At 58.8% G+C, this 27,993-nt stretch overlaps 4 protein-coding genes across 16 annotated transcripts; 2 read left to right on the top strand and 2 right to left on the bottom strand.

Moving 5' to 3' along the window:
- The first annotated feature begins 8,817 nt into the window (after positions 1-8,817).
- On the top strand, positions 8,818-18,507 carry ENTPD2 (ectonucleoside triphosphate diphosphohydrolase 2). The gene is made up of 9 exons (XM_048325548.1): positions 8,818-9,232; positions 13,176-13,293; positions 13,792-13,942; positions 14,581-14,740; positions 14,833-15,060; positions 15,381-15,647; positions 15,853-15,972; positions 16,250-16,384; positions 17,392-18,507. The coding sequence occupies exons 1-9, from the start codon at positions 9,122-9,124 to the stop codon at positions 17,590-17,592; spliced, it is 1,491 nt and encodes a 496-aa protein (XP_048181505.1). The 5' UTR covers positions 8,818-9,121; the 3' UTR covers positions 17,593-18,507.
- Positions 18,508-20,093: 1,586 nt separating this feature from the next.
- On the bottom strand, positions 20,094-21,813 carry TMEM141 (transmembrane protein 141). Of its 6 annotated transcripts, XM_048325562.1 has the most exons (5): positions 21,689-21,799; positions 21,518-21,584; positions 21,323-21,406; positions 21,023-21,154; positions 20,094-20,404 (listed from the first exon to the last, which is right to left on the bottom strand). In XM_048325562.1, exons 1-5 carry the CDS (start codon positions 21,740-21,742, stop codon positions 20,325-20,327), a joined length of 417 nt encoding a protein of 138 aa, XP_048181519.1. In that variant the 5' UTR covers positions 21,743-21,799; the 3' UTR covers positions 20,094-20,324. The 6 variants fall into 6 exon arrangements, with proteins under 6 accessions (XP_048181519.1, XP_048181517.1, XP_048181516.1 ...); XM_048325560.1 differs by having other exon boundaries at positions 21,074-21,154; positions 21,323-21,584; positions 21,689-21,810; XM_048325559.1 differs by having other exon boundaries at positions 21,323-21,584; positions 21,689-21,801.
- Positions 21,806-24,229, top strand: PAXX (PAXX non-homologous end joining factor). 8 transcript variants are annotated; one of them, XM_048325556.1, is made up of 7 exons: positions 21,810-21,928; positions 22,022-22,082; positions 22,214-22,248; positions 22,377-22,567; positions 23,113-23,184; positions 23,643-23,736; positions 23,851-24,229. In XM_048325556.1, exons 1-7 carry the CDS (start codon positions 21,843-21,845, stop codon positions 23,888-23,890), a joined length of 579 nt encoding a protein of 192 aa, XP_048181513.1. In that variant the 5' UTR covers positions 21,810-21,842; the 3' UTR covers positions 23,891-24,229. The 8 variants fall into 8 exon arrangements, 7 of the variants coding, with proteins under 7 accessions (XP_048181508.1, XP_048181507.1, XP_048181509.1 ...); XM_048325555.1 differs by having other exon boundaries at positions 23,110-23,184; XR_007207820.1 differs by lacking the exon at positions 22,022-22,082 and having other exon boundaries at positions 21,806-21,928; positions 22,214-22,567.
- Positions 24,230-24,502: 273 nt separating this feature from the next.
- CLIC3 (chloride intracellular channel 3) lies at positions 24,503-27,863 on the bottom strand. The gene is made up of 6 exons (XM_048325557.1): positions 27,765-27,863; positions 26,811-26,920; positions 26,332-26,457; positions 26,096-26,202; positions 25,601-25,776; positions 24,503-25,257 (listed from the first exon to the last, which is right to left on the bottom strand). Exons 1-6 carry the CDS (start codon positions 27,798-27,800, stop codon positions 25,096-25,098), a joined length of 717 nt encoding a protein of 238 aa, XP_048181514.1. The 5' UTR covers positions 27,801-27,863; the 3' UTR covers positions 24,503-25,095.
- Positions 27,864-27,993: the final 130 nt, after the last annotated feature.

The raw sequence follows: 27,993 nt of genomic DNA, 5'->3' as shown, positions 1-27,993 counted from the left end.
GGCAAGTGTCTCATATGCTTGCTGTCACCTTCCTCATTCATGGACACTGCTGGGTGGCGGGAGGGCATGGTGGGAATATCACAGCTGTGTTACTGCTGGCTGCTCCCAGGCTTATTTGCTGAGAGCAATGTGTGCTGGCCAGGAATGTGGCTAGCACAGGCTCCAGCTGGATTCTGATGTTATTTTTTAAACAAGTGGAACTTGCACCTGTAAAGATCTCACCTGAAAGTTTAAACCTACTGCTAGGAGTCTAAGCAAGTGCCTGGTTCCCTGGTGAGCTGCCCAGTGACTCCCAGGAGACCCCAGTTATTCCAAACACTGGAAACATTGCTCCTTGTGTAGCAACCCACTGCTAATCCACAGAAACCGGCGTCCATCCTCTCCCTGCCCCTCAAGAGTGATGGTTCTGGCAGATTATTGAGAGGAGCCTGAGCAGCACCTGCAGCCTGGCACAGGACTCAGGCGCTCCGTGCCTCTGGCTGGAAGTGGCTGGGATGTGGCAGCTGCCTGGCAGCTCTGCTTGACCCTGGGTTGGGGAAGTCCTGCTGTGATTGGGCACCCTCCTAACCACAGGAGAACTGATACTGCCGATCTCGGGGCTTGCTTCCAAAGAGAGACGTGCATGGGGTGTTGGAAAGGGAAGCTGAATCCTTTAGCAAGGCACATAAAGCCTTCCTGCATGACAAGGTGGGGGTAGGAGACAGTGGCAGCCAGGCAGGCTCCCAGCACCAGTTTGGCTCTCAAACCAGCCCTCAGAGGGTGAGCAGGCTCCTGCCATGGGAAGGCAGAGGTGTGGAATCCTCCACGGGCTGCAGGTGGATATCTGCTCCACCATGGACCTCCACAGGTTTCAGGAGTACGGCTGCCTCTTCATGGTCATCCCCACGTTCTGGCACCTGGAGCATCTCCTCCTCTCCCTCTCCACTGAACTGGGATCTGCATGGCTGTGCAGTGGTTTTTACTCTTTCTTAAATACATTATCCCAGAGTAACCTGGTGGGCTCAGCTTTGGGTGGTGATGGGTCCATCCTGGAGTCAGCTGGGTCCAACACAGGGACAGCTTCTCACTAAGGCACTCTACAGACCCCCACTGCCTAAACCTTGCCAATGCAGTCCCAAGGACACGATGTCCCCCTGGCAGGATGGGGACCAGGCTAGAGAAAAAGGAGGATGCACTGGAAGCGGGATGTGGATGCTCATCCACAGCAGCCTCTGCCCAGCTCCTGTCTGGTTGATACACAGCAGGCAGGAGCATGTCTGTCCTGACAGAAGCTTCACACACCTGGGCTGATGTCAGCTCTCCTGAGCACTCACCAACCTGGGCAGCTCCTTCAGCACCTGGTGCAGGGGAGTTCAGGATCTGGACCTCACCGTCCGCTCCTCAGAAAGGAGACGAACGGCTGCTGAGCACCTCTGGCAAGCTGCCTGCACCCCAAGCTGCTGCCAAATTTCACTCTCATGCAAGCACTATGTTTCTGTTCTGAGGGTTTAAATTCAGCTCTGCCCAGGGACTTTGAGCAGAAAGAAATCACTCCAGTAAAGAAAGTTTTTCCCCACAACAGGGTAGTGCCTCCCTGCAGCAGCTGTCATTAGCCCATGAAACCATGATTGCTCTTCCACCTCAAACTAAAATCCACCTGAAACTGGAAAATTTGCACTCAGTAGTTTCATCCAAGTCACCTGCTGAAACCTGGGAGCAGGAGGTGGGACAAGCATCCTTCCTATGCTCTCCTGGGCATGGCCCTATCCCTGCAGGCACAGAGGAGCGCGTGGAGGTCACTGCCAGTTTCCTTCGAATGAACCTGGGCAGGTTTCTCTTTTCCTTTTGTCCTAGGAACAAAGCACAAATGTATCTTAAAAGGGCGGGGCCATGGCCTTGAGTGAAGCATTAGCAGCACTGAAGGCCTGAGATCATCCCAGGACACAGCTTTCTCCATCTCCTTTCCCCTCATGGTGACCCCATCACCTCTGCAATCTGCTTCAGCCTCAGGGATGCGTTTAATTGGTGCCATCCCAGGTGAAGGTCCTGATTGCTCTCTCGTCCTGCAGCACAGAACATCTGTCATGGGACCTTTTCTTCAAAATATTTTGCAGATCAGAACCACAGAATGGTTTGGGTTGCAAGGAACCTTAAAGTCCATCTTGTTCCACTCCCTGCCATGGGCAGGGACACCTTCCACTAGACCAAGTTGTTCCAAGCAAGGAATGGACCAAGGTCCATCCAACCTGGCCTTGGACACTTCCAGGGATGGGGCAGCTGCAGCTTCTCTGGGCAACCTGTGCCAGAGTCTCACCCACCCTTACAGGGAAGAATTTCTTCCCAATATCCCATTGAGGCCACTCCCCCTTGTCTTGTCACTCCAGGCCCTTGTCCCCAAGTCCCCATGCCCTGCTGCCTATCCTCCTGCCACTCACGGGGACCTTTGCAGCATCTCATGGCTCATGTTTACTTCAGGCCTCCAGCTGATGAGCAGCAGGGTTGGCAGAAGGGCCCCTCAGCTGCCCCCAGCAGCCCCCTGCTTGGTCAGAGCCCTCTGATGATTTGATGTGGCTCAGTGGGGACAGCCTGGGTGTCTCAGCCTCCCCCAGGGAGTCCATTCTTGCTGTGGCTCTCCATGGGGCTGTGGTGATGGCCATGGGCTGCTTCAGTGAGCCTGCTGCCCCGAGAGCCAGGCAAGGGCTCAGCCTCTGTGTGGCCCAGCTGCTCATCATGGCCATGGCCTGGTGCTTGTGGGGATGAGCTGACATTGTTCAAAATATGGTTTCTCACTTGGATTTGGAGCCTGTGGGTAGTGTTGGCCAGTTTAAGAAAAGTGACAAACAGTTCCCTGCTTTATTCCAAGCAGAAGATAACTTTCCCCTCCATCTTGCGAGTTCTGTCCCCACCCCACCACCATCCCCTCCCTCACACTGAGGATGGGGATCAGTCCCTTGCCACAAGGCTGCCCAGGAGGGTCTGCATGTGGTGCTCCCTTCCTTCATGTCACGTGCATCACTTGTGTTCACCCAACGTGTCCCATAGGCTTAGGGACAGGGAAGCCTGCAGTGGCTGCATGGAGCCAACAGGATATCACCATGACCCTGGGCCTCCATGTGCCAAGGACACCTCTGCCCTGGGGCCACAGTGTAGGGGACAGATGTTCTGCTGGCAGGTGCAGTGTCCTGTGCCAGCATCTACAGGCTCATGTCCCAAGCTTGAGGAGAGAGCTTGTCAGGTGTTGTGCCAGGGCTGTGGGAACAGGGCTGTCAGCCTGAGGGGCTGCTCTGTGCCTTGATACTTCCTGGCCCTCTGCCCTGGCAGGAGAGGGCTCCTGGCAAGACAACCAGGAGAAACCAGTAGGGCTTTTCTGGAAAAGCTACCTACTTCCTGGCTGGTTCAATGCCAGGAAAACAGGGATCCCTGCCCATGGACCCCCTCAGGGCTTGTATCACACAGACACAGGCCTGGGAAACAGGAGACAAAAAAGGGTTTAGAAAGTGAAGCAAGAATAGAGACTTGTACTTGGGCTTGATTTTCCTTCCAGACACGGATCCTTGCCAGGAGGGGGATTATACCCTTGGATACACCAAGATCCTTCCAGACTTTCAGTGCCTCTAAGAGGACAAGATCTGGGCTTGGAGCCGAGGCTGGAATACATCAGTGGGCTCCCACTCACAGGGTGCAGAGGCTCAGCAGGAGCTGCACTCAGTCAGGAGCTCAGTCCTGACTGATGGAGGTTGTAGCATTCCCTATTCTTTTACTCTACCAGTGCAAACACTGGTTGGATTTGACTGGCCACAGACTCAAGAACACCCCAAAATGCCTCACACATGTGCTGTGGCCTTACTCAGTGCTGGGCATCCCCAGCAATTCCTGACAGGTCCTTGCTTTCATTCCAGTCATGTCTGACTCCAACCTTGTGCAGGTAGAGATGTGGGTAGGTGCACTCTGAGCAAAAGCATCTTTCTGGCTCCAGGTTCACACATCTCTGCTGGAATGTGGGACACACTCAACAGCAGGACAGGCAGCTGGGGGGTTTCCTGATACCCCACACAGTATTGTGACTCCTCCATGCAAGGAAACGAGACACTGGGGAGAGAGTCAGCCCCAGCAGCTGGGGAAGCCTATAGACATCCTAGTCCTTTGGTTGGTGCAGGACTCAGCTGGCCTGGAGGTCCCTGAGGAAGAGGCACCTCTGAGCATGCACAGTGGCCTTCATTGGCCTGCACTAGCCAAAAAATACACCTGATGTCTCAGCTGAGTCCCAGGGTAGGTCAGTCCAGGTCCTGGCTCTAGCTGGAGTCACAGAGCCCTGGGCACTGGGAGCAGGTTCCCACTCCTCCATCTGTCTGTGCCTCCAGTGCAGCTCCCAGGCAGAGCTGAGCTTGGGAATGGGAGTGGGTTTGGGGTTTGGATTGAGAACAGGGCTAGGAGATTTCTCCCATGGACCACAGCCTGTGGACAGGTGAACAGCCTCAGCCCAACCTGAGGCCAAAGGAACAAGTCCCTGCCCTTATTCCCTGGTCTGTGCTGCAGAGGCAGATGGGGGCTGTTCTCCTTCTGGGAACACCTTTTCAGCCTCATGCTGTCCCAAATCTCCTGGCTGCCACAGGGACTAAGCTGCTCTCCAGCCAGCCTCTCTCTGTCCCTGCTGGTTCTTGACCTGGGTGCCTCTGCAGAGGAACCCCACTGGCTTCCTGACCCTCCTGAGCAGGTCAGGACCCCTGGGCCTTCTGCCAGGGCTGAGATCAGTGTTGTGCTGGAGCAGCTCTGGAGTGTGTTGTGGGATTGCTTGCGCATTGCTCATGGCTGGCCCGTGCTGGTGGCTCATCCCAATCCCAAAGCTGTTGAATGCTTCTGGATTGAATGGTTCCCTGCACTTGCTGTTGGCTAAGGAGCTCACAGATGGGAGTAGAGAATCCTGTCCCTAACCCCTCCCTTTGGGCCCCAGCCTGTTGCAGTGTCTACAGGCTCATTGTGTTCTTCCTGTTATTTCCCAACCACATATGGAGCTGCAGTGCCGCCCACCAGTACTCCCAGATGTGCTCATCCATGTTTTACAAAGCCGTTGAGCAGCCCTGAGTCCCGCAGCCAACAAACCCCACCTCTCAGAGCCACCATCGACTTCCTTCTCCTGCTCCAGTGTGTTCTTTGATCCCTCATTCAACCCTGCAACCCTCGCTCAGGTGGCCCCACCTCAGAGGCTTTTGTTGGAAGAGATGGATTAGAAAACTTCTCTCCTTTGTCTGGGAAAGTGGCGGTCCCCCGAACTGCTGGGTGACTAATGCACTCCCCACCTTCTCCTCTTTGTACTCACCTTCCACTCTGCCCCCAGGGATTATTTCCCCTGCTTCATGGTGGGGACAAGCTTTTCTGCCCAGCTGGGATGGGTGCCAGCATGCCCTGTCTTTCCTGGGGACTCTGTGCCCGTGCCTGTCCTTGGAGGAAGGCTGTGTCTCCCGAAGTCACTGAGCTGAAGCCCATGTCCACACCAGCTGCAGGGGGCGTAGAAATACAGACAAGAGTCCTCAGGTGCCTCAGGCATGCTGGTGACACTTCCTCATCCAGCTTTAGCTGGGCTTAAGCTCTGAGTTTATTCAGGTATGGGGTGAGCCAAAGACACCAGCACAGTGGGGAGCTGGGGCTCCTGAGCTGGTTTCCCCTTGCCTGGGACACCCATCCCCTCCTCTGGGCTCCTGTCCCATGCCACAGAGAATGACAGAACCATAGAATGTCCTCAGTGGAAGGGACCCACAAGGATTACGGAATCACAGAATCGTTAAGGTTGGAAAATACCTCTAAGGTCATGGAGTCCAAGTCCTGGCCCTGCACAGGACACCCCAACAATCCAACCCTGTGCCTGAGAGCATTGTCCAAACGCTCCTGGAGCTCTGGCAGCCTTGGGGCTGTGACCATTCCCTGGGGAGCCTGGGCAGTGCCCAGCACCCTCTGGGGGAAGAACCTTTTCCTAATATCCAGCCTAAAACTCCACTGACACAGCTTCATGCTGTTGCCTCAGGTCCTGTCACTGAGCAGCAGAGAGAAGAGATCAGGACCTGCCTGATCTCACAGGTTAACCTGGTCCCTTGCTGCTGTGGCCCCATCATGGTGGTAACACCCAATTCACAGGCTGTAATCAGAAAAAATCGGCATTAAATTGTGGGGAACTTACTGCTGCCCCACAGCAAACACTGCTCCTGCACCTGGTGGATTATCTAGTTATTTCAGGTTTCAGTGCCATTTTCATATGTGGTCATGCTGAGGGGATCTGTCCCTCCCACTATCAAAGCCATTCCCTAAAAATTCACCGTGTGCCGCTGTCCCTGAGAATGCTCAAGGCAGGATGAATGTATGGAGAGCAGCGCTGTGCAGATCAACAGAGGTGACAGAGGTGAGAGGATGGCAGGCAGACAGATGGCAAGCAGGGTGGCAGGCAGACAGGTGACAACGTGGCAGGTGGAGAGGTGGCAGAGTGGTAGTGTGGCAAGCAGGCTGTGCCGGCTGGCTCCCCATGCAGCCGCTTGCTCATTGAACCTGCTCATTTGGGCAGATTGTGTGCTTCACAACCTGAGTCCTGCAGAGGTGACATCTGTTCTTGCCTTTCTTTGATGGTGCCCAAAACCCACATCCCTTTTTCCTCAGACAAACAAGGCTGCTCTCACCTTCTGGCATTGGAGCAAGCTGCCTGCTTTGTCTTCCATGGCAGAGAAAGCCCTCCCTGCCTCTCACTTTCTTTTTCCCAAGGATCTTTCTTGTGCCTGCAGCTCAGGCATTGCCCACCTGGAGCAGCCACCTCAGCACAGACACCTGCTCCTCCCCCAGGGGACACAGGCTGGGTTCCCTGTGAGTGGCTGGGGCTGCCCACACACCATGTGCAGAGGCACTGCCACCCTCGGTGCCCTGCTCTCCAGCCTGTGGTGCCTTGATGGGGCTACACGGGAAAGGAGAAATGACATGACTCCCCCCCCTTACTGGGGCAGCAGCTGGCAGTGCCCGACCCTGCCTGGGCTGAGCTCAGACAGCTATGCTGGGGTGCTCTCTGCCTGAACATGTGTTTGCCTGGCTGACATTCCCCTGGAATTGTCCAGGGCTTCGCACAGGCTCCCTCAGACTTCAGCTCACACCTCCTACCCCGTTGGGGCTGGAAAGAGGGTGGCAAATGTGACCCCATGAAGAGGAGGAGAAGCCCCCCTTGGGGAGGGAAGGGATGCCAATCCCCCTTTCAAAACCACCGATGGACAGCCTGGGAATAGGACGGCCAAGTGTGAGCAAGACCAAGGTATGGAGGACACTCACATCTCCCAGGATGGGTCCCACCACACCAAGAACCACCTGCCAGATAGGAACTAGCTCCAAAGTCCCCAAAACCAAAAGAAGGATGAGAAGCAAGGGGACCATCCCTACTCCCACAGGGCTCCCCCAACCCTGTTTCTGCTCCCTACCATCCAGAAAAGAGATTTCTTTGCTCCTTTTCAGTCTTTGAAGACCTCTTCTCATTGCTTGTCCTTCTAAAAGTGAAGCAGGAGGTTTGAGAAAGGGATTAAGTGCAATCCAGAAAAGATCTCTCTGTGGTAGTCCCTGGTGCAGTTGCGCTGTAGAGGATGGCAGATGAGTGCCTCAGGAGGTGAGGTGGGCAGCATGAAGAGTCAAGAATAGGCAGGTATTTTTCCCATGGAAACCTGAGAAGAGTCAGCCTGGGAAGGCAGAAAGGCAGCAGAAATGATTCTGTGCTGAGCCTCGGGGACAGGACTGCAGTTTCCTGTGGCATAATCAGCAGCAAAGGGGAATAATTTTTTTCACATAAATTAATATAATAGTGTCTTGGAGTAGATTGATGTGGATTTTCCAGGGTTAAGTGCTTAATGAATCGAAGGGAAGAGGTAAACCCCTGCAAACAGACTCACAGATTGAACCCAGCAGTCCTGCAGAGAAGGCCTGCTCCTATAATGGGCACTGCCAGGGTGAGGGTAACTCTCTGTGCCCCTATTTAACCATTTTCTTCCCCAGACTCTGCTGCCAGTCACTGCATTAGGGACAGCACTGGAGCTCATCCCCTGCAGGACCTCCAGCAGCAGAACCTCCTCAGTGGAGCAGCACGTCAGGGCTGGGGGCTCCAGCACCACAAGCCCTGGGCAGAGGCTTAGCCCCCATGAGCGCCTCTGCACCCCAATACCACAGTGATGAGCAGGAAGCTCTGCAGAAGGTCCTGTGCTGGTGCAATGTGTGCTGTGCATGGGTCAACTGTGAGTGGCAGGAAAGTTCCTTGCTTCAAAAAATATTGAGAAGTGAGGCAGGGTGTGAGGAGCCCTGTGTGAGGGTGTGACCCTCAGCCTGCAACCCAGCTGCTCTAGGAGCTGTGTCCTCCAGCCTTCTCTCCTTGTTTATTATTTTGTTCACTGTTGTATCCCCCTGAGTAAGCAAGCTGCAAATGTCCTTCTCAGAGGAAGGAGCCCAACCTCCTTTGGCTTGCTGCTCCAGAAGCAAATGCATCACATTATTCACTTGTGATCATATTAAAACCAGCCTCAATGTACATCTGGGCTCCTCAGGGCTGTCACGAAGTTCTTGTGATGATTAAAAACAGTAACACAGCCATAGTTATTAATCATTGTAGGTGAGAGGTTCTTGGAGCTTTTCTGTATGTCAGGGTGTTCCCACGTCCCACTGAACCCATCTAAGGGCTGAGCCCCAGGGCGGAGGCAGGATGGGGTTGAACCTGGGGTCAAGGACCATGCCCGGAGGGGTAGATGGGGCTGATCCCAGGGACGTAGGCTGTGCCCAGGGAGGAGGGACAGGACTGGTCTGAGCCCTCCCGGTAATGGTGATGCTCGAGGGACAAAGCTGATTCTGCGGCCGGGGCGGTGCCCGAGGGGCCGGGCTGGGGCTGATCCCCAGCCACAAGGGGATCACAAGGATCGTGCCAGGGGGAGGTAGATGGGCTGGTCCCGGGGCGGAGGGGGCAGGAAGATCTGAGTCCGGGTCCGCAGGACTCGCAGCCCGGGGCCGCTCCGCGCAGTGCCACGGAGCCGGTGTCCCGCCCGGGTGGGCCGGGGCGGCGGTGACTCAGCCGGAGAGGCGGGGGAGGAGGAGCGGCAGGAGCCGCCGCAGCCGCCGCCAAGCCGCTCACCTGCCCGGCCCCGCCATGGCCCGCCGCCTGGCCGCCCTGCTCCTGCTCCTGGCCCTCGGCTGCCTACTGGGCATCCTCCTTCTCCTCCTCGGCTCCGGGGACACGCGGGGCCCGCCGGGCTTCAAGGTGAGCGGGGCGGTGCGGGGGCACCGGGCGCGGAGTGGCGGCGGACACCGGGAGGTCCTCGGCTGCTGGGGGAGCCGCCGTGGGCACCCCAGTGTATGACATTCCCGGTGTGCGGATTACCGGTGCGGGAGAAGCTCCGGCAACAGGAGCCTCCCAGCGTCACGGGAGGGGCCGGGGCTGAGGGGTCCCTCATCTGCGGGGAGGGTCGCAGGGAGCAGCCCCCGCCGGCTGCGCAGGGACGGGGCCGCCCCAGTAGCGAGACACGTTGTGTGACACCTCCCCTGCGGGACCCCCGGCTGCAGGAGCCCCGGCTGCCCAACCCTTGTGCCTTAGGAGCTGCGCTTTGGGAGGGGAGAGGAATCTGTTGGACACACTGAAAGATAGCGGCCCCCCGGGCCAGAACAGCCGAGTCAGCATCTGCTGCTGCGGCTCTGCCTGGACCAGGGCTCCCCTGCGCACCCCAGCATCTCCCCGGGCCCCACTGCATTGCCCAAGCGCTGCTGGGTGACAAATGCTTTCAATACAAGCTGCAGGTTCTTTTCCCTTTTTCATTGTAAATTCAGATGATGAAAGAAGTTCCCAAACAATTTCTTGTTGGCCAACTACTTCTTTCGTAGTCCAAGTATTTTGTTTTAAAATAGTCCCAGGCTCTTGTCCTGAGAAATAGTTCATCTAAAACCCCCTTTTTCTCATCCCAAGCAATTTGCTTGGAAACTTTCTGAGCCAGCCTGCATGCCAGATGTGCTGCTGCCTTCTCTCTGGGTTTGTCAGATGTAATGAAGATTAGAATGAGAAGACGAGCTGCCTTAGCCAAGATGACCCTTGCTGCTCTTAGTATAACTACCAATTATTAACTCCTTCTCTGTGACACCTTTCTTTGCCACCCATTGCCACATGCTAGGGCATCTTGGGCAGTTTTTCAAAGTGGATTTTATCTCTTGGAATGCAGAGGAATTAGACTGGTACCAAGATCCCCATATGTAGCACTTGGTTCAGCCTGGAAAGCCTTTCTTCTTCCTGGTTCCAAGACAGAATTTTGGTTTTAAACCAAATGAATTCCCAGAAACTTTTTTCTTGTGCTTTTTTTGGTGCTTTTTCACTCTCTGAGTGGTAGCACCTTTTAGTCTGCAGGCAGTGCTGCAGTTTAGGGCCAAGCATCCCTGAACACTTGCCTGGGTCCTGGCCCTGCTCTGCATAAGGCCTGCCCAGGGACGCAGGGTTCCTGGACATGTCAAGTGCTGCAAGGTCCATTCTGGCATGTGCACCAGTGTCCAGCAGTGCCTGTTCCCATGGGGCTGGCACCGGGAAGGTGCTGAGGAGTTGCTTTTGCACAAAGCTCAGTGCTGTTTTGAGAATGCAGAACTTTGTGTTATTTGAACTCAGCCCAAAACATGCCTGCATGGCTTAGAGGTCGGTCCTGCTATGGAAGATCCTGGGCACATCTTCCTTGCTGACTCAGTCCACATTAGCTGCTGGATAGTGATGTTCACTGCTGAGCTACAGCTCCACATCTTCCCTTTCCAGCTCCTTTGCTTGGAAGATAGCCCTAAAACCACCCTGGATTAGTTATCTTGCTGCTGAGGGACTGATCCTTCCCTCGTGGGTCTGCAGTGGAGCTCACGGCCTGACTGCCCTGAGCTGCTGCCTGCTCTTGACAGCTCTTCTCTTTCTTCTTTTGGCAAATGCATCTCTGGCAATTTCTGCATCCTGTGGCTGCTGTGGCTACTGCAGCAGGAAGGAAACCTGTCGCGACTCACTGCAAACCTGCATGCCGCATGACCTCACCACCCTTGCGGGAGGTAGAATGTTGAGGGGCAGGGATGAGCCCCTCATGCAACATGGAGCAGCCCGGAAAGCCTGTGGGATGGGGACTGGAGTCCTGGGCATGGCCATGGGGCACAGGCAACAGCACATGGGGCATTCTCAGTGTCCCCATCTGCCTCTTCCCCTGGGCAGAGCCATACACTGATCAGGAGCCCCAAGCCCTACCCATGACCTTTGGGAACATCACTGTCCTCTGTGTCCCCTCTGCAGGGGCTTTAGGACTGAGCAGCCCTGACTGGGGCTGGGCTGAGTGATGTTGCATTGGGGAAGAGCCCTTGGGACCATGGGTGACCCAGGAGGCAGCAGAGACAGGGCTGGCATTGGAAAACTGTCCCAGTGTAGGGCCACAATGGGGACCCATCTGTGTCTCTCTGCCCTGCAGCCTCACCAGGGTCTGGTCAGGGGGTTCTGTTAGAAAAATCCCTGTGCCACCAGGAGATGCTGGTGTTGGGGCCTGTCCCACATGCATGAGACCCTGCCAAGCCCTGGGCGCCAGCAGGCAAATATGCAGAGGCAGATGAGAAGGGTGATGGGAGCCAGGTGCTGGCATGGGAGTGTGCCAGGGCATCCTTGTGTCTCCCCAGCCCTCATTTGCAGTGTGCTTGTTAGCAGGCGCAGGGCAGCTCAGCTGGCAGAGCTGAGGGCAGCACTTACACTGCAAACACTAACGGGGTGGGCTTTTATCCTCCTCCCTGGGGCTTCCCACCTGTAGGGCCCCTGCAGTCCACCTGCCCATGCTCATGGCTCAGCTGTGACTCAGACCCTGTCTCCCATCCCTGCTGGCCCATGGGCTACAACACTCTGCTCTGGGGAATGCAGTGGTTCTGATACCCAAGCCCAGGGTCTGGGCAAGGACAGAGGCTAGGACAGGGACAGGATCTGGGGCCAGGGGCTGGCACTGTTGCACAGCACTGTAGGTGACCCCATTCATGATTTCTGTGTGAATGCTGGAGGCATGGGGTACCCTCAGGACTGGAGGAAATGACATTCCTTCATCACTGGGAACAAACTAGGCTGCCCAAGTCTGCCTTGGTGCCTTCGCGCACCATGTGCACACGGTTCCCACCCCTGCTAACTGCTGCCAGGCGAGGACGGCTTCTCCACAGGGACAGGCTGAGGTGCCAAACTCTGTGCCCCCAGGAGGGGCTGGCATGAGGCTGTGGCTTCTCTCATGCCAGGGTGGCCGTGGGGTGAGCTGTGGCAGCAGTTGGCCAGGCACTCTCTGCAGTGGCAGTGCCATCGTGTTGCAGCACATCACCTCAGCTGGGCTAAGCGCTGCCGCCGCCACTGCCAAGGCCGAGGGACCCGCGGGATGCCCCTCACCCACCACTCCACACCTGGTGGCAATGGGCTGGGGGTCCAAGACGAGAGACTCCCACCCTGACCCACAGGTGTTGGCAGCAAAGGGCACTAGGATGTGTCTACATGGGGCAGCCAGTTCTGCATCCTGCCCCAGCAGTGCCACTGTCACCCCAACACGTCACCTCTGCATGGGGCTTGCCCTGGGCAAGCGGGGCAGTGGGGGCTCAGGTAGAGGGGCCTGCCCGGGGGTGCTGCAGGCAGCATGTATGGTGTCCCCTCCCTGGGAGCTGGGTAACCTTGTTTGGCAGGAGGAGTAGAGTTATTTATAGCCAGAGAATGGCCGAGCCATACAAGGGCAGGAGGGATGAGGGGCCTGGCTGCCCTTCTTTGGCCAAGAGCATCCCAAGGAGCCATTTCAGGTGTCCCCCCCCACCACCAGGGACCTGGTGCCATGGCTCAGCACAGATGCAGGCAGCCAGGAGTGATGGTAGCCTGCAGTGGGGGAAGAGCCCTCTGGGCTGCACTCAAAGGGGCCTCCTTACCCAAAAAGCCAGAGTCCCTGTACTGTTCCAAACAGCATCCCAGGATGGCCAGTATCCTACTCCCAGTCACATCCCAGGCAGTGCCCTGTTTGGGCAGGGCTGTGCCAGGCTGGGCTGAGCAGAACCTGCCTCTGCCGGATGATGCTCCAGAGCTGCTGGGCACTGAAAGGGTAGGAATGGTTGTGCACTCAGCCCCAGTGCCTTCCCTTGGGAAGGGCTGGAGCAGCCAGGGGGCCTTCGGCCTCCAGGCCTGACCCACTGCCTTCCCCCTGCAGTACGGCATCGTGCTGGACGCTGGGTCCTCCCACACCGCCATGTTCATCTACAAGTGGCCTTCAGACAAGGAGAATGACACCGGGGTGGTCAGCGAGCACAGCATGTGCGATGTGGAGGGTAAGGGCTGGCCCTGGCCCGGGGCCAGGGGCTGGTGGTGGTGTTTGTTGCATTCCTGTGGCAGGGCAGCATGGTGTGAGTGCCCCTGCCAAGCCCAGCTGCCTCCCTCGGTATTCACCCGGGTAGTGACGTGTTCTAAAGGGTTCAGCTTTATTGCCAAAATGTCTCCCAACTCCCCCCAAGGCTTGCAGCTGTGCATGCTTGTGGTTTGTCTTTTCCTGGCAGGTACTGAACCACCAGGGAACAATCCAGCTCCCTGCCTAGCCCAGTGAGGAGCCAGGGTTGGTTTTTCACTCTCCATTTATCAACCTTTCCCAGACTGTCAGCCAGCAGGGGATGCAGTGTGGGCAGGGAGATGTGGCTGGACCCTGGATGGCTCCATGCCCACAGAAATCTGCCTTTTGGACAGCCTGGAAGGGGCAAAGCTGCTCACCAGGCATCTTCCCACTGAGCATCATCCCCTCACCAGCAGGGAGCAATGCTGTTTCCTCTTCACAGGTCCTGGCATCTCCAGCTACAGCTCGAACCCTCCGGCAGCAGGGACAAGCCTGGAGCACTGCCTTAACCAGGCCCGAAGAGATGTGCCCAAGGAGAAGCACGTGAGCACCCCGCTTTATCTGGGTGCCACAGCTGGCATGCGCCTGCTCAAGTGAGTGCTCAGGGGGGCCCTGTCGTGCCACTCTGCGGTGCCACCCTGACATGCCAGCTTGCCACGCACAGCAGGGGTGGAGGTGGTGAAGGATGGCTGAAGTGTCGCCCCTTTGCTGGGCAAAGCTCTTCACCAGCCAGCTGCCCAGTGTGGTGTGCCCTGCAGAAGCGGTCCTGCCTTTCAGAGGAGGATATGCTCTGCAGGGTACAGCCAGCACAGTGCTAGGGGAAAGGGGCTGGTGGGGCACCAGCATCAGGATAACCCACCCAGACTTTTTGGCTTGCTAGTACAAAAATCCCTTGCACCACTGCCAGCTTGATGGTACACAGTGAGAATAATCACCCGTCAAAAAGCACACGGGGAGGAGTTGTGCTCCCCTCACCCAGCCCAGGCAGGATGGATCCCATTGTCCCAGCAGGAGGGAGCACACTTTATTCTTGCTACCTGCCTCCTCTGGCAGAGACAAAGGGAATTAGCTGGCAGTTTTTTGGGACATGCCTATAGGTACCCAGGCAAGGGCTCACCTCTCTCCTGGGCCCTGCTGTGGCAGTGCTGGCCCCCAAAGGCTGTTGGGACAGGGAGGGTTCTGCCGCACTGTGGCACAGCCCCGTCACTCTGCCCTCTTGCTTGGCCCACAGCATTGCGGACCCGCAGGCATCGGACGCTGTCCTCAGAGCTGTGGCAGCCACGCTGAAGACGCACCCCTTTGATTTCCGGGGAGCAAAGATCCTATCAGGGGAAGAGGAAGGGGTCTTTGGCTGGGTGACCGCAAACTACCTTCTGGAGAACTTCATCAAGGTGGGCAGGGGACAGTGACATCCAGTGGGATGGCTGTGGTGGCTGGGCAGCTCATCATATGCCTATGCCTGCTTTTGTCCTTCTTGGCTCAGCGTGGATGGCTCGGGGAATGGATCCAGCCTCAGAAGAAGACCCTGGGGGCCATGGACTTTGGAGGCGCTTCCACACAGATCACCTTTGAAACCAGGGACACGATTGAAAACCCCAGAAATGAGGTGGTGCTGAAGCTGTATGGCCAGGCATACAAAGTGTACACGCACAGCTTCCTCTGCTATGGGAGGGACCAGGTCCTCAAGAGGCTGCTCTCCAAGCTCCTCCAGGTACAGTGTGTGCTTGATGTGGATGCTGGCTATCACGACCCCACAGTTGCCCCCTCATCCCAGTGTTTACGCTGTCCCCCAGCCCTGAGCCAGCTGTACACCTTTACCAGCCAACTCCGGTTTTGCCCCCAACCCTCTCCTGTGTTCCCAGGGCTTTCTCTCACCATCTCCATTAGGTGATGCAGCCCTTGGCTAGAGCCAAGACAACCCAAGCCATTTTGAGACATTTTTGGCAACTGCTCTGTGTCTTGCTGCTCAAGCTCTGGGGGAGCTGTGGCTATGGCACAGCTCATGCATCCTGTGTGTCCCTCCTCTGACAGACTGAGAGCTACCAAGAAACTGTCTCCCATCCCTGCTGGCCCATGGGCTACAACAAGAGCCTGTTGCTGAGCAGCATCTATGATAGCCCCTGCACAGAGAAGGAGAGGCCAAGCCTTGCTCTCAACACCACCGTTACCTTGGTCGGCACCGGGAACGGCAACCTCTGCGCTCTGCATGTCAGCAAGCTCTTTGACTTCACCAACTGCTCCTTCTCCCACTGCTCCTTTGATGGCGTTTTCCAGCCGAAGGTTTCAGGAAACTTCATTGTAAGTCCTGGCAAGGAGCAGGGTGGTGACCCAGCTGCTGGCTGGGCAGGTTGTCCCCAGCTCCCCAGCATCATGTGGCAGCAAAGCCAGACCCCCAGCTCTGCAAGGGTGGTTGTTGGTGCCCACCACGCTGGCCAGAGTATCTGCTCATGGTGAGAAAGTTTGCTCCCAGCCTGTCCCACAGGTGCTCCTTTCCCTCCATCAGGCCTTCTCTGCCTTCTTTTACACTGTGGACTTCATCCGGACTGTGATGGGGAGACCTGTGCACCTGCCCAGTGACCTGAAGGATGCCGCAGAGACCATCTGTGCCACCAGCTGGAGCGAGGTGGGCTCCCTGGGCATGGCGGGAAGGAGGGGGCTGCTTCACGTGGGGCATCACCCAGGCTTTGAGAGAAGCCCTTGGAGGACACTGGGTTTCCTGGCACCAATTGAGTAGGGGGAAGGCAATTGATGGCTCCTACATGTGTTTGGGAGGGGGCTCAGGTGTGTATGGGCAGCCTTGGCCTCACAGATACAACCACCATGAGCTTCAGGCCACAGACACAAGTCTGGCCATTGCTGGCTTGACCCCTCTTCTCTTTCCCTCTGTGCATCCCACCCAGCTGCTCCAGAAAGCCCCCAAGCTGGAGAAGAGGCTGCCAGATTACTGCGCTGTCAGCACATTTGTGTATTTGCTCACCACCAAAGGCTACAGCTTCAACAATCACTCCTTCCCCAACATTGCCTTCCAGAAGAAGGTGGGTAGCACCAAAATACATCCCCATCCCATGGGATCTCTTTGGAGTTAGGCCAAAGAACCCTGCAGGAGAGATGATCCCACATGGAAAAAGAGCCAAGCAGAATCAAGGAAGATCTCAGTGAACAGGGGCAGGATGGAACTCTCAGTTTTTGTAGGGATCTCCTGGGGGATGGAAAAAAATGAGCTGAGCTGGCTGTGGGGTAGTCATGGGGTCAGGTCCTTCAGCCCTTCCTTGGCCCTCAAGACACCAGCCATCGCAAACAATGCTTTGCTGAAGCTTTTTGAGAAGTTACCTCAGGGCAGGATCCCACTTTTGTCAGCACATGCCATGGGATGTGCAAGGAGATCAGGACTGGCCTGAGCGTACAAGGTCTTACTCCCCAGGGATAAGCCCAGTTCAGCTCAGGATGGTCACTGCTCTGTCCCTGGGCTGGCTGAACCTGTGAGCAAGCAGGGGCTCGGGGGGCTGTGGGCTCTCCCACACTCTTCTCCCTTGGGCTGACACTGAGGTGGTCCCTGAAAGGTCTGAAGCACAAGTCTTGGGAGAAGCGGCTGAGGGAGCTGGTGGGGCTCAGCCTGGAGGAAAGAAAGCTCAAGGGGGACCTTCTCACTCTCTACAACACCCTGACAGGAGGTTATAACCAGGTGGCGGTTGGTCTCTTCTCGCAGGTAACAAGTGACAGGATGAGGAAATGGCCTCAAGTTGTGCCAGGGGAGGTTTCAGTTAGATTTTAGGAAAAATTCCTTCATGGAAAATGTGGTCAGGCATTGGAACAGGCTGCCCACGGAAGTGGTAGTTACCATCCCTGGAGGGATTTAAAACACGTGCGGATGTGGCACTTGGTTTAGAGGTGGCATTGTCAGTGCTGGTGTTAGTGCTTGGACTCCATGATCTTAGACGTCTTTTCCAACTTGAATGATTCCATGATTCTATGATTCTAAGGTCTCCTGAGGCCCATGCAGCTGGGCTGGCTGGATGGTGACCATGCCATGCTGTTTCCACAGGCAGGAGACACCTCCATTGGCTGGGCCCTGGGCTACATGCTGAACCTCACCAACATGATCCCGGCAGAGAAGCCCTCCTCCCACAAAAGCATGTTGTACAACTACTGGGTCATCCTCATCCTGCTCTTCGTGGTCACTACCCTGACATCCCTGGTGACTGCCATCTGCCTGCTCCGGCACAGCAAGTCCAGCATAATCTGATGGTGGGGACAGGGTGGGCCGTGTCTGCAGGACCAGCACCATCCTACCTGCTGGAGGCTCCATGGTCTGAATGCTTGGGATGTGGCAAGTGCTCAATGTCCTCCTCCAAGGCCTGACACTGTCCCAGAAGGAAAGCTGTCTCCTTTTGCCCTCCCCTTGCCCTCAAGCTGCAGGAGAGGAGGGACAGAAGAGGATCACTGGCCCTGTGGGAGAAGGGCTTAAGTATTTCCCAGAACTACTCCGGGATGGACCCTGGAGCAGGCTCGGGAATGGGACATTCAGAGCTAGGACATCTTTTTGCCACCAGAGTTGAGCTAGACTGGGACAATGAGCCCAGGCAACAATAGGATTCATTTTCATGTGGATGAGTGGGGAATATTACTTACACTAGTCCTTATAGCCAACCTCGCTAGCCTGTCCCTGGAGCATCAGCCCTGCCTCCTGGGGAGCTCTGGGCATCACCGGTAGCCCATGTTGTCTTTCTGGCTGATGCACAAACCCCAATGACCTTCCTGAAGGCAAGGTCTTGGCCTTGGCAATAGCTTTGGGTAAGGACTTAGCAACAAGCAGATGTGGGAAGATGGCAGCTTCCAGGTCCCACTTCAACAACCAGATATTGTGCCTTCCCTATCCCCATGGTTCCTACACCAGACTTGCCTTTGCCACAGCCAGAGACTCCTGCATGCCCTGATTCCTGCGGCTCTGTGGTGCATGGCCATGCTGGCACAGAGGGGATGGGCTCCCGCACGGCAGGGCTTTGCTCCACTTTGAGCCCGGCATCACCCCACACCAGGCAGCTGGAGGATGCACCTTCATTTCCAATTGAGTAAAAACAAGGATGTGCAAACATGAAGAAGGTCTGGTTTTGTTTGTTTGAGTTTTTTTAATAATCTGAAATAAAACTTTGTAACCACTGCTATGGCTCAGTGGCTTGTGATCAGCAACAGGCACTTCAGCCTGGCTGGCCCATGGGGGCAGAGCCCCTCAGCCACATCCCCAGGTCAGGCTCTGCCCAAAGCTCTCAGCCCTTGCAGCCTGTCCAGTGGTAAGACACCATCATGGCTCTGTGCGCTCTACCAGCCTGGAGACCACCTCAAATAGACCAAGGTGGCCTGGAAACCTCACTCCAGACCCAGGCCCACCTGGAGGTGGGGGTGCCCCAGCCAGCCACAGTCACCAAGCTCATGTTTGTTTTCCCAGTGCTGGAGGTGCAGTCACCCCAAAGCCAGGGGCAGGCAGCTCAAGCTGTCCCTCACTGCCACAGCCCCCACGCAAAACAACCTGCCAGCAGCCTCCACTGCCAGGGCCCAGCGCTGGTGCTCAAGGATGGCAGCAAAGCAGCTCACATTTGCTGCTGCACTCACTGGCAACTCAGAGACACCAGGACACACACTGTGGTGCTCGGCAGCTGCATGGGGCTGGTCCCAGCTCTCCAATCCATCGGGAAGCCTCCCCCTGCCCTGCACATTCCACAAACACTGGAGAAGAGTGGCTGTAGGGAGCTGCAGTTTCTCACTGCCCTCTTTGCTCCTGCTGGCAGCACAAACTCTGCTCCGTGGGTTTGCTCACTTCCCAACACCCTTCCCTGCTCCAGCTGAACTCCTGAAATGCCATGCTTGACTTAACACAGCTGTTCCCTGCAGCACTTTGCTTTCAGCTCTTCCACTGGCTGCTCCCCATCTCTCTGCAAAGGGCAAACCTGATTCCAGTTCAGATGATGCTGTGAACCCCCAAACCCACTTTCCTCCCCAAGCTCCTCATCTCCTCAGCACAGGGACTCCCTCCTGTGGTGAGGCTCAGGGCCTGTCTACGTAGCTCACACGAAGGAGAAGGCACTTCTGGTTCCTGAGGCTGAAACGCTGCTCTAAGAACCCAGGCAGCTCCCAGAATTCAGGCTGGGTTTCCTCTTCTAAGAAATTCAGCTGCAGCTGAGTCAGAGCTGGACAGCCACCAAGAGCAGACAATTTACCTAGTCAAGACTTGGAGTCTGACATTAGGAAAAACCCCACATGCCCCGCTGCGTGCATAGGATTTGAGACAGTACCATTCCCTTGCCAAGTAGTTATGGATCTGGACAAACAATCTGGGACTAGCCAGTGACAGATGAGCACTGCAGAGAGGGGCCCTGGGCACATGGTCACCCCTGTTGCAGGGAAAGAGGACACCCCAGAGGCCACCCAGCTGTGGGGCTCAGCTCAGGCCTGTTCAGGTAAGTATGAAAAGCCTTGCTGCTGCAAGAAGCTGTCCCTTGCTGATGCAAGGGACATGGGGACTGGCTGGGCTCAGGAAACATAGGGGACACAGCAACAGCTCTGCCCTCACAACATAGCCCAGACCCCTCTGTGCCTGCAGCCATCTCAGAGCAATCTAGTTGCTGACTGAGTGTGAGTGCCATCACCACAGAGGGACCAGAGCTCTCTGCTCCAACATTCACTGCAGAAGTTGCCTCAGGTTGACATTCGCCACCTGCTCTCTCCTTCACCTCATCCACAACAAGTGCCTGCAGCTCTCAACCTTTATTGTACCCCCAGTGCAATGTGCAGAGGCCATGGAGCAGGCGGCAGCAACCCCCGAGGTGCCTCCACCATGCTCTCACTGCAGGATCGAGTCCTCTGAGCTTCCCAGCAGTGTCACCAAGCCCACCAGCCTCACAGGCAGCATGGGCAGCGTCATGTGGGGCAGGCAGGAGGAGGTGAAGTGGGACACGGGCACAGCCTGCTATGCTCTGCTGGCTACTCCACCACGTCACCGTACCTGTTCTTCCTCACCGATGTTGCGGCGCCGTCCCCGTCCTCTGCACTGGGGAGGTTTTCTGCAACAGAAAGTACAAGTTCCCTGGACCTCCAACTACCCTGGGGAGTTTTCCAAGAATGGGCAAAGAACCACAGAGGCATGTAAAGCCTCTTCAAGTTGGCTCAGCTTTGGAAGCTCAAGGTACGTGTGGGAGAGAGCAGCGAGCAGCCATGAGAATTGTCCAGCAGCGCCTGTCTTGATGCCCCTCCAGTTCTGCCCACCCTACAGAGCAGCAAACCACTCCACATCTCAGTCGCTCTCTCCTTCCCTTAGCTTCTCCTTCCTCTTTCCAGCAAATGAGCCTTTTGTGCTGGCTCTGGCGAATACCCAAAGCAGGCAAGGCAGGAGGCAGCAGCAAGCGCACCCAGCCCACCTCACCAGCCCTGCTCAGGAATCCACTGTGCCAGGTGCACAGATGGACGGGGGAGGCACAAAACCAGGTAAGGAGCTCCACCCACCATGGGTGCTCCTGCTCCCATCCCTTGGCTGCAGGGTGCCACTATGGGACTTATATTGAGATTTTGGCAATGACACTCACCAGCTTAATTATAAGACAGGAACAGCAAAGTAAGTATTGCAGCAGGGAAGAACCAGGCACGACAAGCTCAGGGAAAGCAGTACGAAGATATGACTGTACCTGCGGGCTGAGACACCCCACCAGTCACGCTGAGCTCCTGTGGGGACTTGCCTGTCTCCAGGTAAATCCAGAAGTTGGAGCATTTCTGCGTCTCAGCTCTGGTTACCACGTAGCTTCCGAGGGACCCTGCAGCTGGGGAAGCCGAGGTGCGCCTGAGATTGCCAGCAGCATCCTGGTGGGGACAGCACCTGCTGCCGCCACCCCTCCTGAGCCCTCGGGGCCGGGGCACAGGAAGGTGGCTGGAGAAAGGGACACGCCACCGGCAAACACCCCTCTGCACCGCCCGGGCTGGGCACTTACCCGCGGCCAGCAGCAGGCTCCACTGATGGCTGTACGGCAGCTTCTGCCGCGCCAGCTTCTGCACTGCGAAGGCGGCCCCGCTGCCTGCCGAGACCGGGGCCGAGGTCACCGGACACGGCCGGGACGTCCCCGCTGCCCCCGGGGAGCGGCCAAGGACAGCCCGGGCGATGCCCAGGTGGCTGGACCGGCCCGTACCTGCCAGGAAGGTGCCGATGCCCTTCATGAAGGCGTGAGACTGGCAGGCCGCGTACTGCTGCAGCGCCTGCGGGGACGCGTCAGTGCGGGGGCCGGAGGCCTGCCCGGCCCCCTCAGCCCCGGCCTCCCCGGCACCCCCCGGCCCCCCAGCCCGTCCCCCGCGGGGCGCACCGGGTGCTTGGCGGCCACATCATCCTCCACCCGCCGCACGCCCAGGTTGACCATGGCGGAGCTGCCGGGCCCGGCCCTGGCCAGGACCCGCCCTTTTCCACCACCCGCCCCTTTCCCCCGCCCGCCCCTTTCCCCCGCCCCTTCCGCCGCGGCCATGGCGGAACCGGTCGGGCCGTTTCACCTGCTGCGAGCCGCGCCGGGCCGATTTCTCTGCTACTGCGGGCCTGACGGCGCCGTCTAGTGAGAGCGGGGTGGGAGCAGGAGCGGGCGGGGGGCGGGCACGGGGCCGGGCGGGGGTCGAGCAGCCCTGGCCTGAGCTGCTTCCTCCCTCAGTGTGACCGACGCGATGGAGGTCTGGGCCGGGGAGCTCGGCGACGGCCCGGCGCTCGGCTGCGTATGTAGCGGGGGGCCAGGGGGCGGCGGGGGAGCTCGGAGCTGAGACGCGGGGTGCCGGCGGGGCAGGGATGGACCTGAGCCCAGGCTAGGCCGTGTTGGACGCGCTCTCCTCCTCCTCTCCCTGTGCAGCGGTGCCCGCCGGAGGAGCACGGCGCGATGCTCAGGTGGGTGCCGCCGCCCTGGGACCTGCCTCGCTCCGGGCACCTTCTCAGCCCGGGCTGCCCCCACGGCAGGCCCCAGCTCGCCCGGGGCTCCCTCTCTGCCCCGCTCCCCTCACCGCCGCTCCCCGCAGGGCCGCCCTGGGTCACGGGGCCGCCGCGCTGAGCCTGGGCCCGGGTTCGGCCACGCTGCGGCTGCCGGAGGAGCCGCGGTGCCCGGCCCTGGCCCTTGCCCAGCTGCCCGCCGCCGAGGCGCGCAACCAGCTGCGGGCGCTGGTCTTCGGCATGGCCGGCTGCATCGAGAGCCTGGAGAGGCGCCTGGAAGGTCCGTGGTGGGTTTAGAAGGGGAGAGGGCTGGCAGCTCCTGCCACCTTCATGGGATCGTCACCCCCACCTAAAGTGCCCTAGGTGGCCCAGTTGAGCGGCAGCGGGCGAGTGCTGTGCCTCCCGGGCATCAGCCCGGGTGGGTTCTTCTCACCGGTCCCAGTGGGACAGCAGCGGAGCTGCCATCGCTTCCCTGTTCCGGCTGGCCCGTTCTCAAAGCCGGCCGGGGTCTGCACCAGACCCCCGCGGGCAAAAGAGACCCTGCCTGGGCCCAGAGGGCACAGTGGTGTGTCTCTGTGTGGAAACTCAGCCCTCTCCTCATGGCCAGCACCACACCAGCATCCTGAATGTGGGAGTCACCTTACAGACATCTTTGTTTGAGGGGTCTGGGAAGATTTTGGAGCAGCAGCCATCTGGATGGAAGTGCTGAGAGGAGAATGGGGCTCAGATTGGCTATGGAGGGAGCTTGCTGGGGAGGCTTGACGTGCTGCGTGCGGTATTGGGGGGTGTTGTCACAAGCTTTGGCTCTGGCTCCTGTCTCAGTAGCAGTGGAGACGTTGGCATCTTCCTGCAGCCCCGAGAAGAACGCTGCCCGGAGCCAGCAGCTCTTCCTGCCAGGTAGGCGCTGCCAGGGGCACCTGCCCTGGTCCTGCAGTCTTGTGTCTTCTCCTCCCTGGAGGCTGCTGGTCCTGTATCCATGTGCTCTCCAGGACACTCGGAGTGCCCTCGGCTGTGGCTGCTGGCAGCCACCCATTGTCCTGGTGCTGTTCCGGGCAGAGCAGGGGCAGGGCTCAATGTGGTGGCTCTCGGGGTGTTTGGGATGCTCAGGTCAAAGGCTGGGCATTGCCAGCCTCAGGAGGGCAGGCTTTGCTGTGCTTCTGGACTGGAGGCTGTGGCAGGTCCATGGCTCCTTTTGGGAGAGGAGGCCAAGTTTGGCTCTTCCTTGTGCTCTGTGGCTGCTGGTCCTGCCAGGCTGGGCTCCCGCAGGCTCCCTCTGGCCCTGGAGGGACTGGCAGGGCTGCCAGAGCTCTTGGCTCACCTGTGATCTGTGTCCTGCTTGTTCCTGACCGAGGCAGATCCCAGCCCCAGGAAGAGTAAGGCTTCTGGCTCAGCTTTGCCAGCCAAGAGGAAGGTCCCGGGGGAGTCTCTCATTAACCCTGGTTTCAAGAGGTCAGTGCTGGGGCTGGGCACTGCTCCCTGGGCACCCTGTGAGCTCTGCTCTGAAGCTGTGTGGCATCAGGGCATGGGGCTCGGGGCTCTGATGCGTCTTCCACATCCTTCCAGCAAGAAGGCGCCATCTGGAGTGAACTTCGAGGACTCCTGATGGGTGCTGGCCTGTGCCCTGATGACAGCTCTGGGGACCCCTATGGACCCCTGTGTCTGAATGAGGGGGTGTCCCTGTGTTCCAGCCTGCTGAGCTCCTCGCACCCAGGGAGACAACAGAGCCAGCAGCACCTGGCAGCCACCCCTCAGCTGGGGTGGTGGCAGGGCCTTTGGGGGGGAAGATGGAGCAGAGGGGACACCAGCATGGTGGGTTTTTCCCCCTGCAGCTCTTCCCTGCTGGCAGGGACCACCTCCTGACCTCACTTACCATGAACTGGTGGAGTTTGGATGGAACGATCACCTGTGCTTTGCTTCTTGCCAGTAAAGGTGTTTTTAGCCAGCAGGTCTCTGGGTGTGTCTGTCCATTCTGCCTCTCCCTTTCGCAGGAAGCCTCGGGCCTGTTTCAGCTGAACCCGGAGGTCCGGGCCTCAGAGAAGTTCCCTTCCCTGGCAGCTTTTTGAAAGTGGGCTGATGGGTGTGTGGTTAGAGCCTGGCCAACCCGTCTGGAGAGCTGGGAGGGTGGGCTCTGCCTTGCTGGGCACTGGGAGAGGATGAGGAGGTCAGTACTTGTGAGGGAGGAGCTGCTGGGATGGTCAGTCCAGACTCACACTGGTCTTGCTTGCAAAGCCTTTATTGATTTCCAGGAACTCTGAAGCTTAGCTTGGGCTTTCTCTGCTTCACAACCCCCAAGTCTGCTGAGAGCTTCCTAACAGCAAGTTCTGGGGGGAAATGACCACTGCCCATTGTCTGTGCCATCCCCCTCCAGCTCCGTTCCTAGGTCTCTCTATGGCTGTGCCAGGTCTTCTCACCCAGTGCAGGTGTGAGGGCACCCTGTGGCCCAGGCAGGTTGGCACAGTGTGCCTAGGCAAAGTGGCTGCAGGGCAGCTTGTTGTCCCCAGCTCTGCCCCTGCCCTCAGCTGGGCACAGCTTTGGCACTGATGGCACTGGTGGCTGTGCCCCCTTGCCCTCACCCTGATGCTCGAGGGGCCACGGGGTCCTGGTTGTGAGGAAGGGTGGGTGGCACAAGAGGGGCTGAGTGCACTGCAGATTGCTGCCAGCACCTGGGTGCCAGTGGAGGGAATTTGGGTATGACGGGCACATGTTGTACTTGGCTCTCCTGAGCGCCTGCAGGCAGGGTCAGGGTGGGTGCTGACCTCCTGCCTGACTCCAGCCTTGGCCCTGCACCCACCGGGGCACGTGCCCAGCTCACTGCGGTGCCCGGACCACGGAACGATAGGCTTGTATAATCTCCTGGCTCTTGGGGCAGGTGTATTTGAACTCCTTGGTTTCACTGGCACTGCTGAGGTACCGCCACACGCCCCGCAGGTCCTTGGGGATCCCAAAGCGGCGGTAGTGCTGGCACACGACCTGCGGGCACAAACGGGGAAAGCCTTGCCTGACACTGTGCCAAGGAGGGCAGGCACCAGTTGGGAAGGGTGGCAGGGAGCCAGGGGACATCCCTGGTGCTGCACAGTCGAGGGCTGGCACTCGGGAGGGGATGCAGAGGGGAGTGGGATCTGTGGGGAGGGCATTGTGCTGGGCAGGCCTCCTGGGGAGAGGGATGCTCGGGGACACACAGAGCTGACAGAGCAGCTGGGAAAGGAGCAGGGGCTTGCTGTAGGCACCAAGAGGAAAGTGAGAGCATGGAGCCAGTGGCATGGGGATGCCAGGGAAAGGAGAAGGGCATGGTACTGGGATGCCCTTGGCTTACCTGAACAATGTTTAGCTTGGGCAGCAGGTTGCAGTCGGCCAATGTGAGGTGGTCTCCGTCGAGGAAGCGGCGCTGCGAGGCCCGGAGGTGGGGGTCGCGGGCCAGCTCGTGTTCCAGAGGGGAGCTCAGGTACTCATCCAGCTTCAGCAAGGCCCGCAGCAGGCTCCGCTGCAGCACTGCAGGGAGGGTGGCCAGATCACAGTCCAGCCCTGCTGCGGGCATGGGGACCCTGCTCTGCTGTGGCCTCCTCCCAGCCCAGCCCTGTGTCCAGGCAGCACTTGTCAGCCTCTTCCCACCTGGCTCAGGCTGGCACCTGCCTCTGCCCTCCCACAGAGACCTGGCACAGCCACACTGACCCACACAGGGAGGGCAGTGCCTGGACAGACCCAGCCGTGGTCTGGGTGGGGGGGCTGGGAAAGCTCAGTATGACCAAGCTCGGCTTTGGGGCGTGGCACCTGAGAGGTTGCACGGGGTGCTCCCCCACCCGCTCCTCACCGTCGTCCTGGGCAGGCACCGGGTTCTTGATGAAGGCGGAGAACTTGTGGAAAATGTCGTTCCCAGCCAGGCTTGACTCTGGGTACTGCGGGACCAGACTGGGGCACCTGCGGAGACATGGGCACAGCTGAGCCAGGTGGCAGAGGCTGACAGGCTCATCTTCCCTCTTCCCTCAGCTTGTCCTGCCCTTCTTCGGGGGCCCCCTTCCCCCTCTCAAGGCAGCACCAGCCACTGACATGGGGGGGCCCAGCTGATCCTCCAGGAACTCCTCAATGGCGACGGTGTCGGTCTTGGGCTCGCCGTTGTAGAGCAGGACTGGCAGCTGGGCACCCGGTGCGAAGTCCTTCAGCACGTCCAGCGCCCTGTGGGAGATGGGGACACCGCTGATGCCTGGCACGTCCAGGGTTCTGCAGAGCACCTTGTGTGTATGTGTGTGTTCAGATGTGCACGTGTGTCGCAAGCAAAGGGAGTTCTGGGAGGCCGGTGCACAAGGTGGTGCCCTCGGGCCCCTCCTGCCTCAGTGTGTGCCCAAGGAAATACCCGCCAGCCTCCCCTAAACACCAGGGGTCACCTGGGGAGGTACAAAAAGCTCCACGCATCCCGTAGTGCCCGCCCTTCACGTCCTTCCCCAAACCGTTGGGAACCTACCACCCCCCACCCTGCACGTGGTCCTGGAGCCAGGGCTGGCACTCCTTGGGAGGGGGCCACCACTCACCTCTTCACGTCCACAGTGGTGAGGGTGAAGGGCACTCCTTTGAGCAGCAGCACCATGAAGAGCCGCTGGCAGAAGGGGCAGTACCCCACGCTCTCCCCATCCTCGCTTGCCTGTGGGCACAGAGGGAGAGCTCAGCTGCGCTTTCACCCTGGCGTGGCTCCAGCGGGGGCAGCCCCAGAGGGCACAGGGTGAAGATGGTAGGGCACAGCCTGGCAAGCTGTGCTGCAGTCCATGGCACCTGCTATGCCAGGCAGGGCACCAGCCCCTGGCCCCTGCCTGCTCCCAGGGCCTCAGTGCCACACCCCAGGACAGCCCCGTGGCACAGCAGGTGCTGGCCTTGGCACCCTCTGGGGACAAGGACCCGAAGGCTGCACCAGCCTCACAGTGCCAAGGGGACAAGGGCTTCAGAGCAGCAGTGGCAGCAGGGGCGGCTGTGGCAGGGGATAGTCCAGCAGCAGAGACTGTGCCGGAGGAAGGTGACAGTGATACTGGTGGCCTTGTCAATGCCAGCCACAATCCCGGGTGAGCCCTGTGCTGCCCTGCACAGCCGGCCAGACTGCCCCGGCCAGGCGGTGCCTGGGAAGGGCCCGGCAGGTGCAGGCAGATGCTGTGGTGCTGGGCTGCTGGGCCCTGCTTTGGCGGAAGGGGGAAGGGGGGGGCAGAGGGGGGAACCTGGTCCAACCTGCCCAGGTTGAGTCTCCACAGCCCCTGTGCCTGCAGGGCAGGAAGCAGCAAGCAGTGTGCCCTGGAGAAGAGCCCGAGCCGCCCGCTGCCTGTTGCCAGCCCCATTGCCTACCTGGTGCCTGACGCGCTACCTGCCCCTCTGCCTGCCCGGTGCCCCGCATCCGGGCCCTGCACTGGGCAGGGGCAGCCCAGCCACCCACCCCACTGCAGCACTGCCAGGGTTGGTGGCTACCCACTGGCCTGGGGCACTGACCTCGGGATCCCCCTCACCTTGATGAAGAGCTGGATTTGGGGTTTCTCGGCCATGCTGCGTGGCGGCTGCTGGTGCACTGCTGGCTGCACCCTGAGTGCCCCAGCTGAAACCACGGCCCCTCCCAGCCCACATTCCTCCTCGGGGTGCACCCGCTCCCACCCACACTTGGCCCCACAGCACAGAGAGGACGCCCTGCCATGGGGCCCCGCCACCGTGGCTGCTGCCAACCCCAGGCCAGTAAGGGCA

Source organism: Corvus hawaiiensis, chromosome 21 (assembly GCF_020740725.1).
Source record: "Corvus hawaiiensis isolate bCorHaw1 chromosome 21, bCorHaw1.pri.cur, whole genome shotgun sequence".
Lineage (NCBI taxonomy): Eukaryota > Metazoa > Chordata > Aves > Passeriformes > Corvidae > Corvus > Corvus hawaiiensis.
This window is presented reverse-complemented; position numbering and strand designations above follow the sequence as displayed.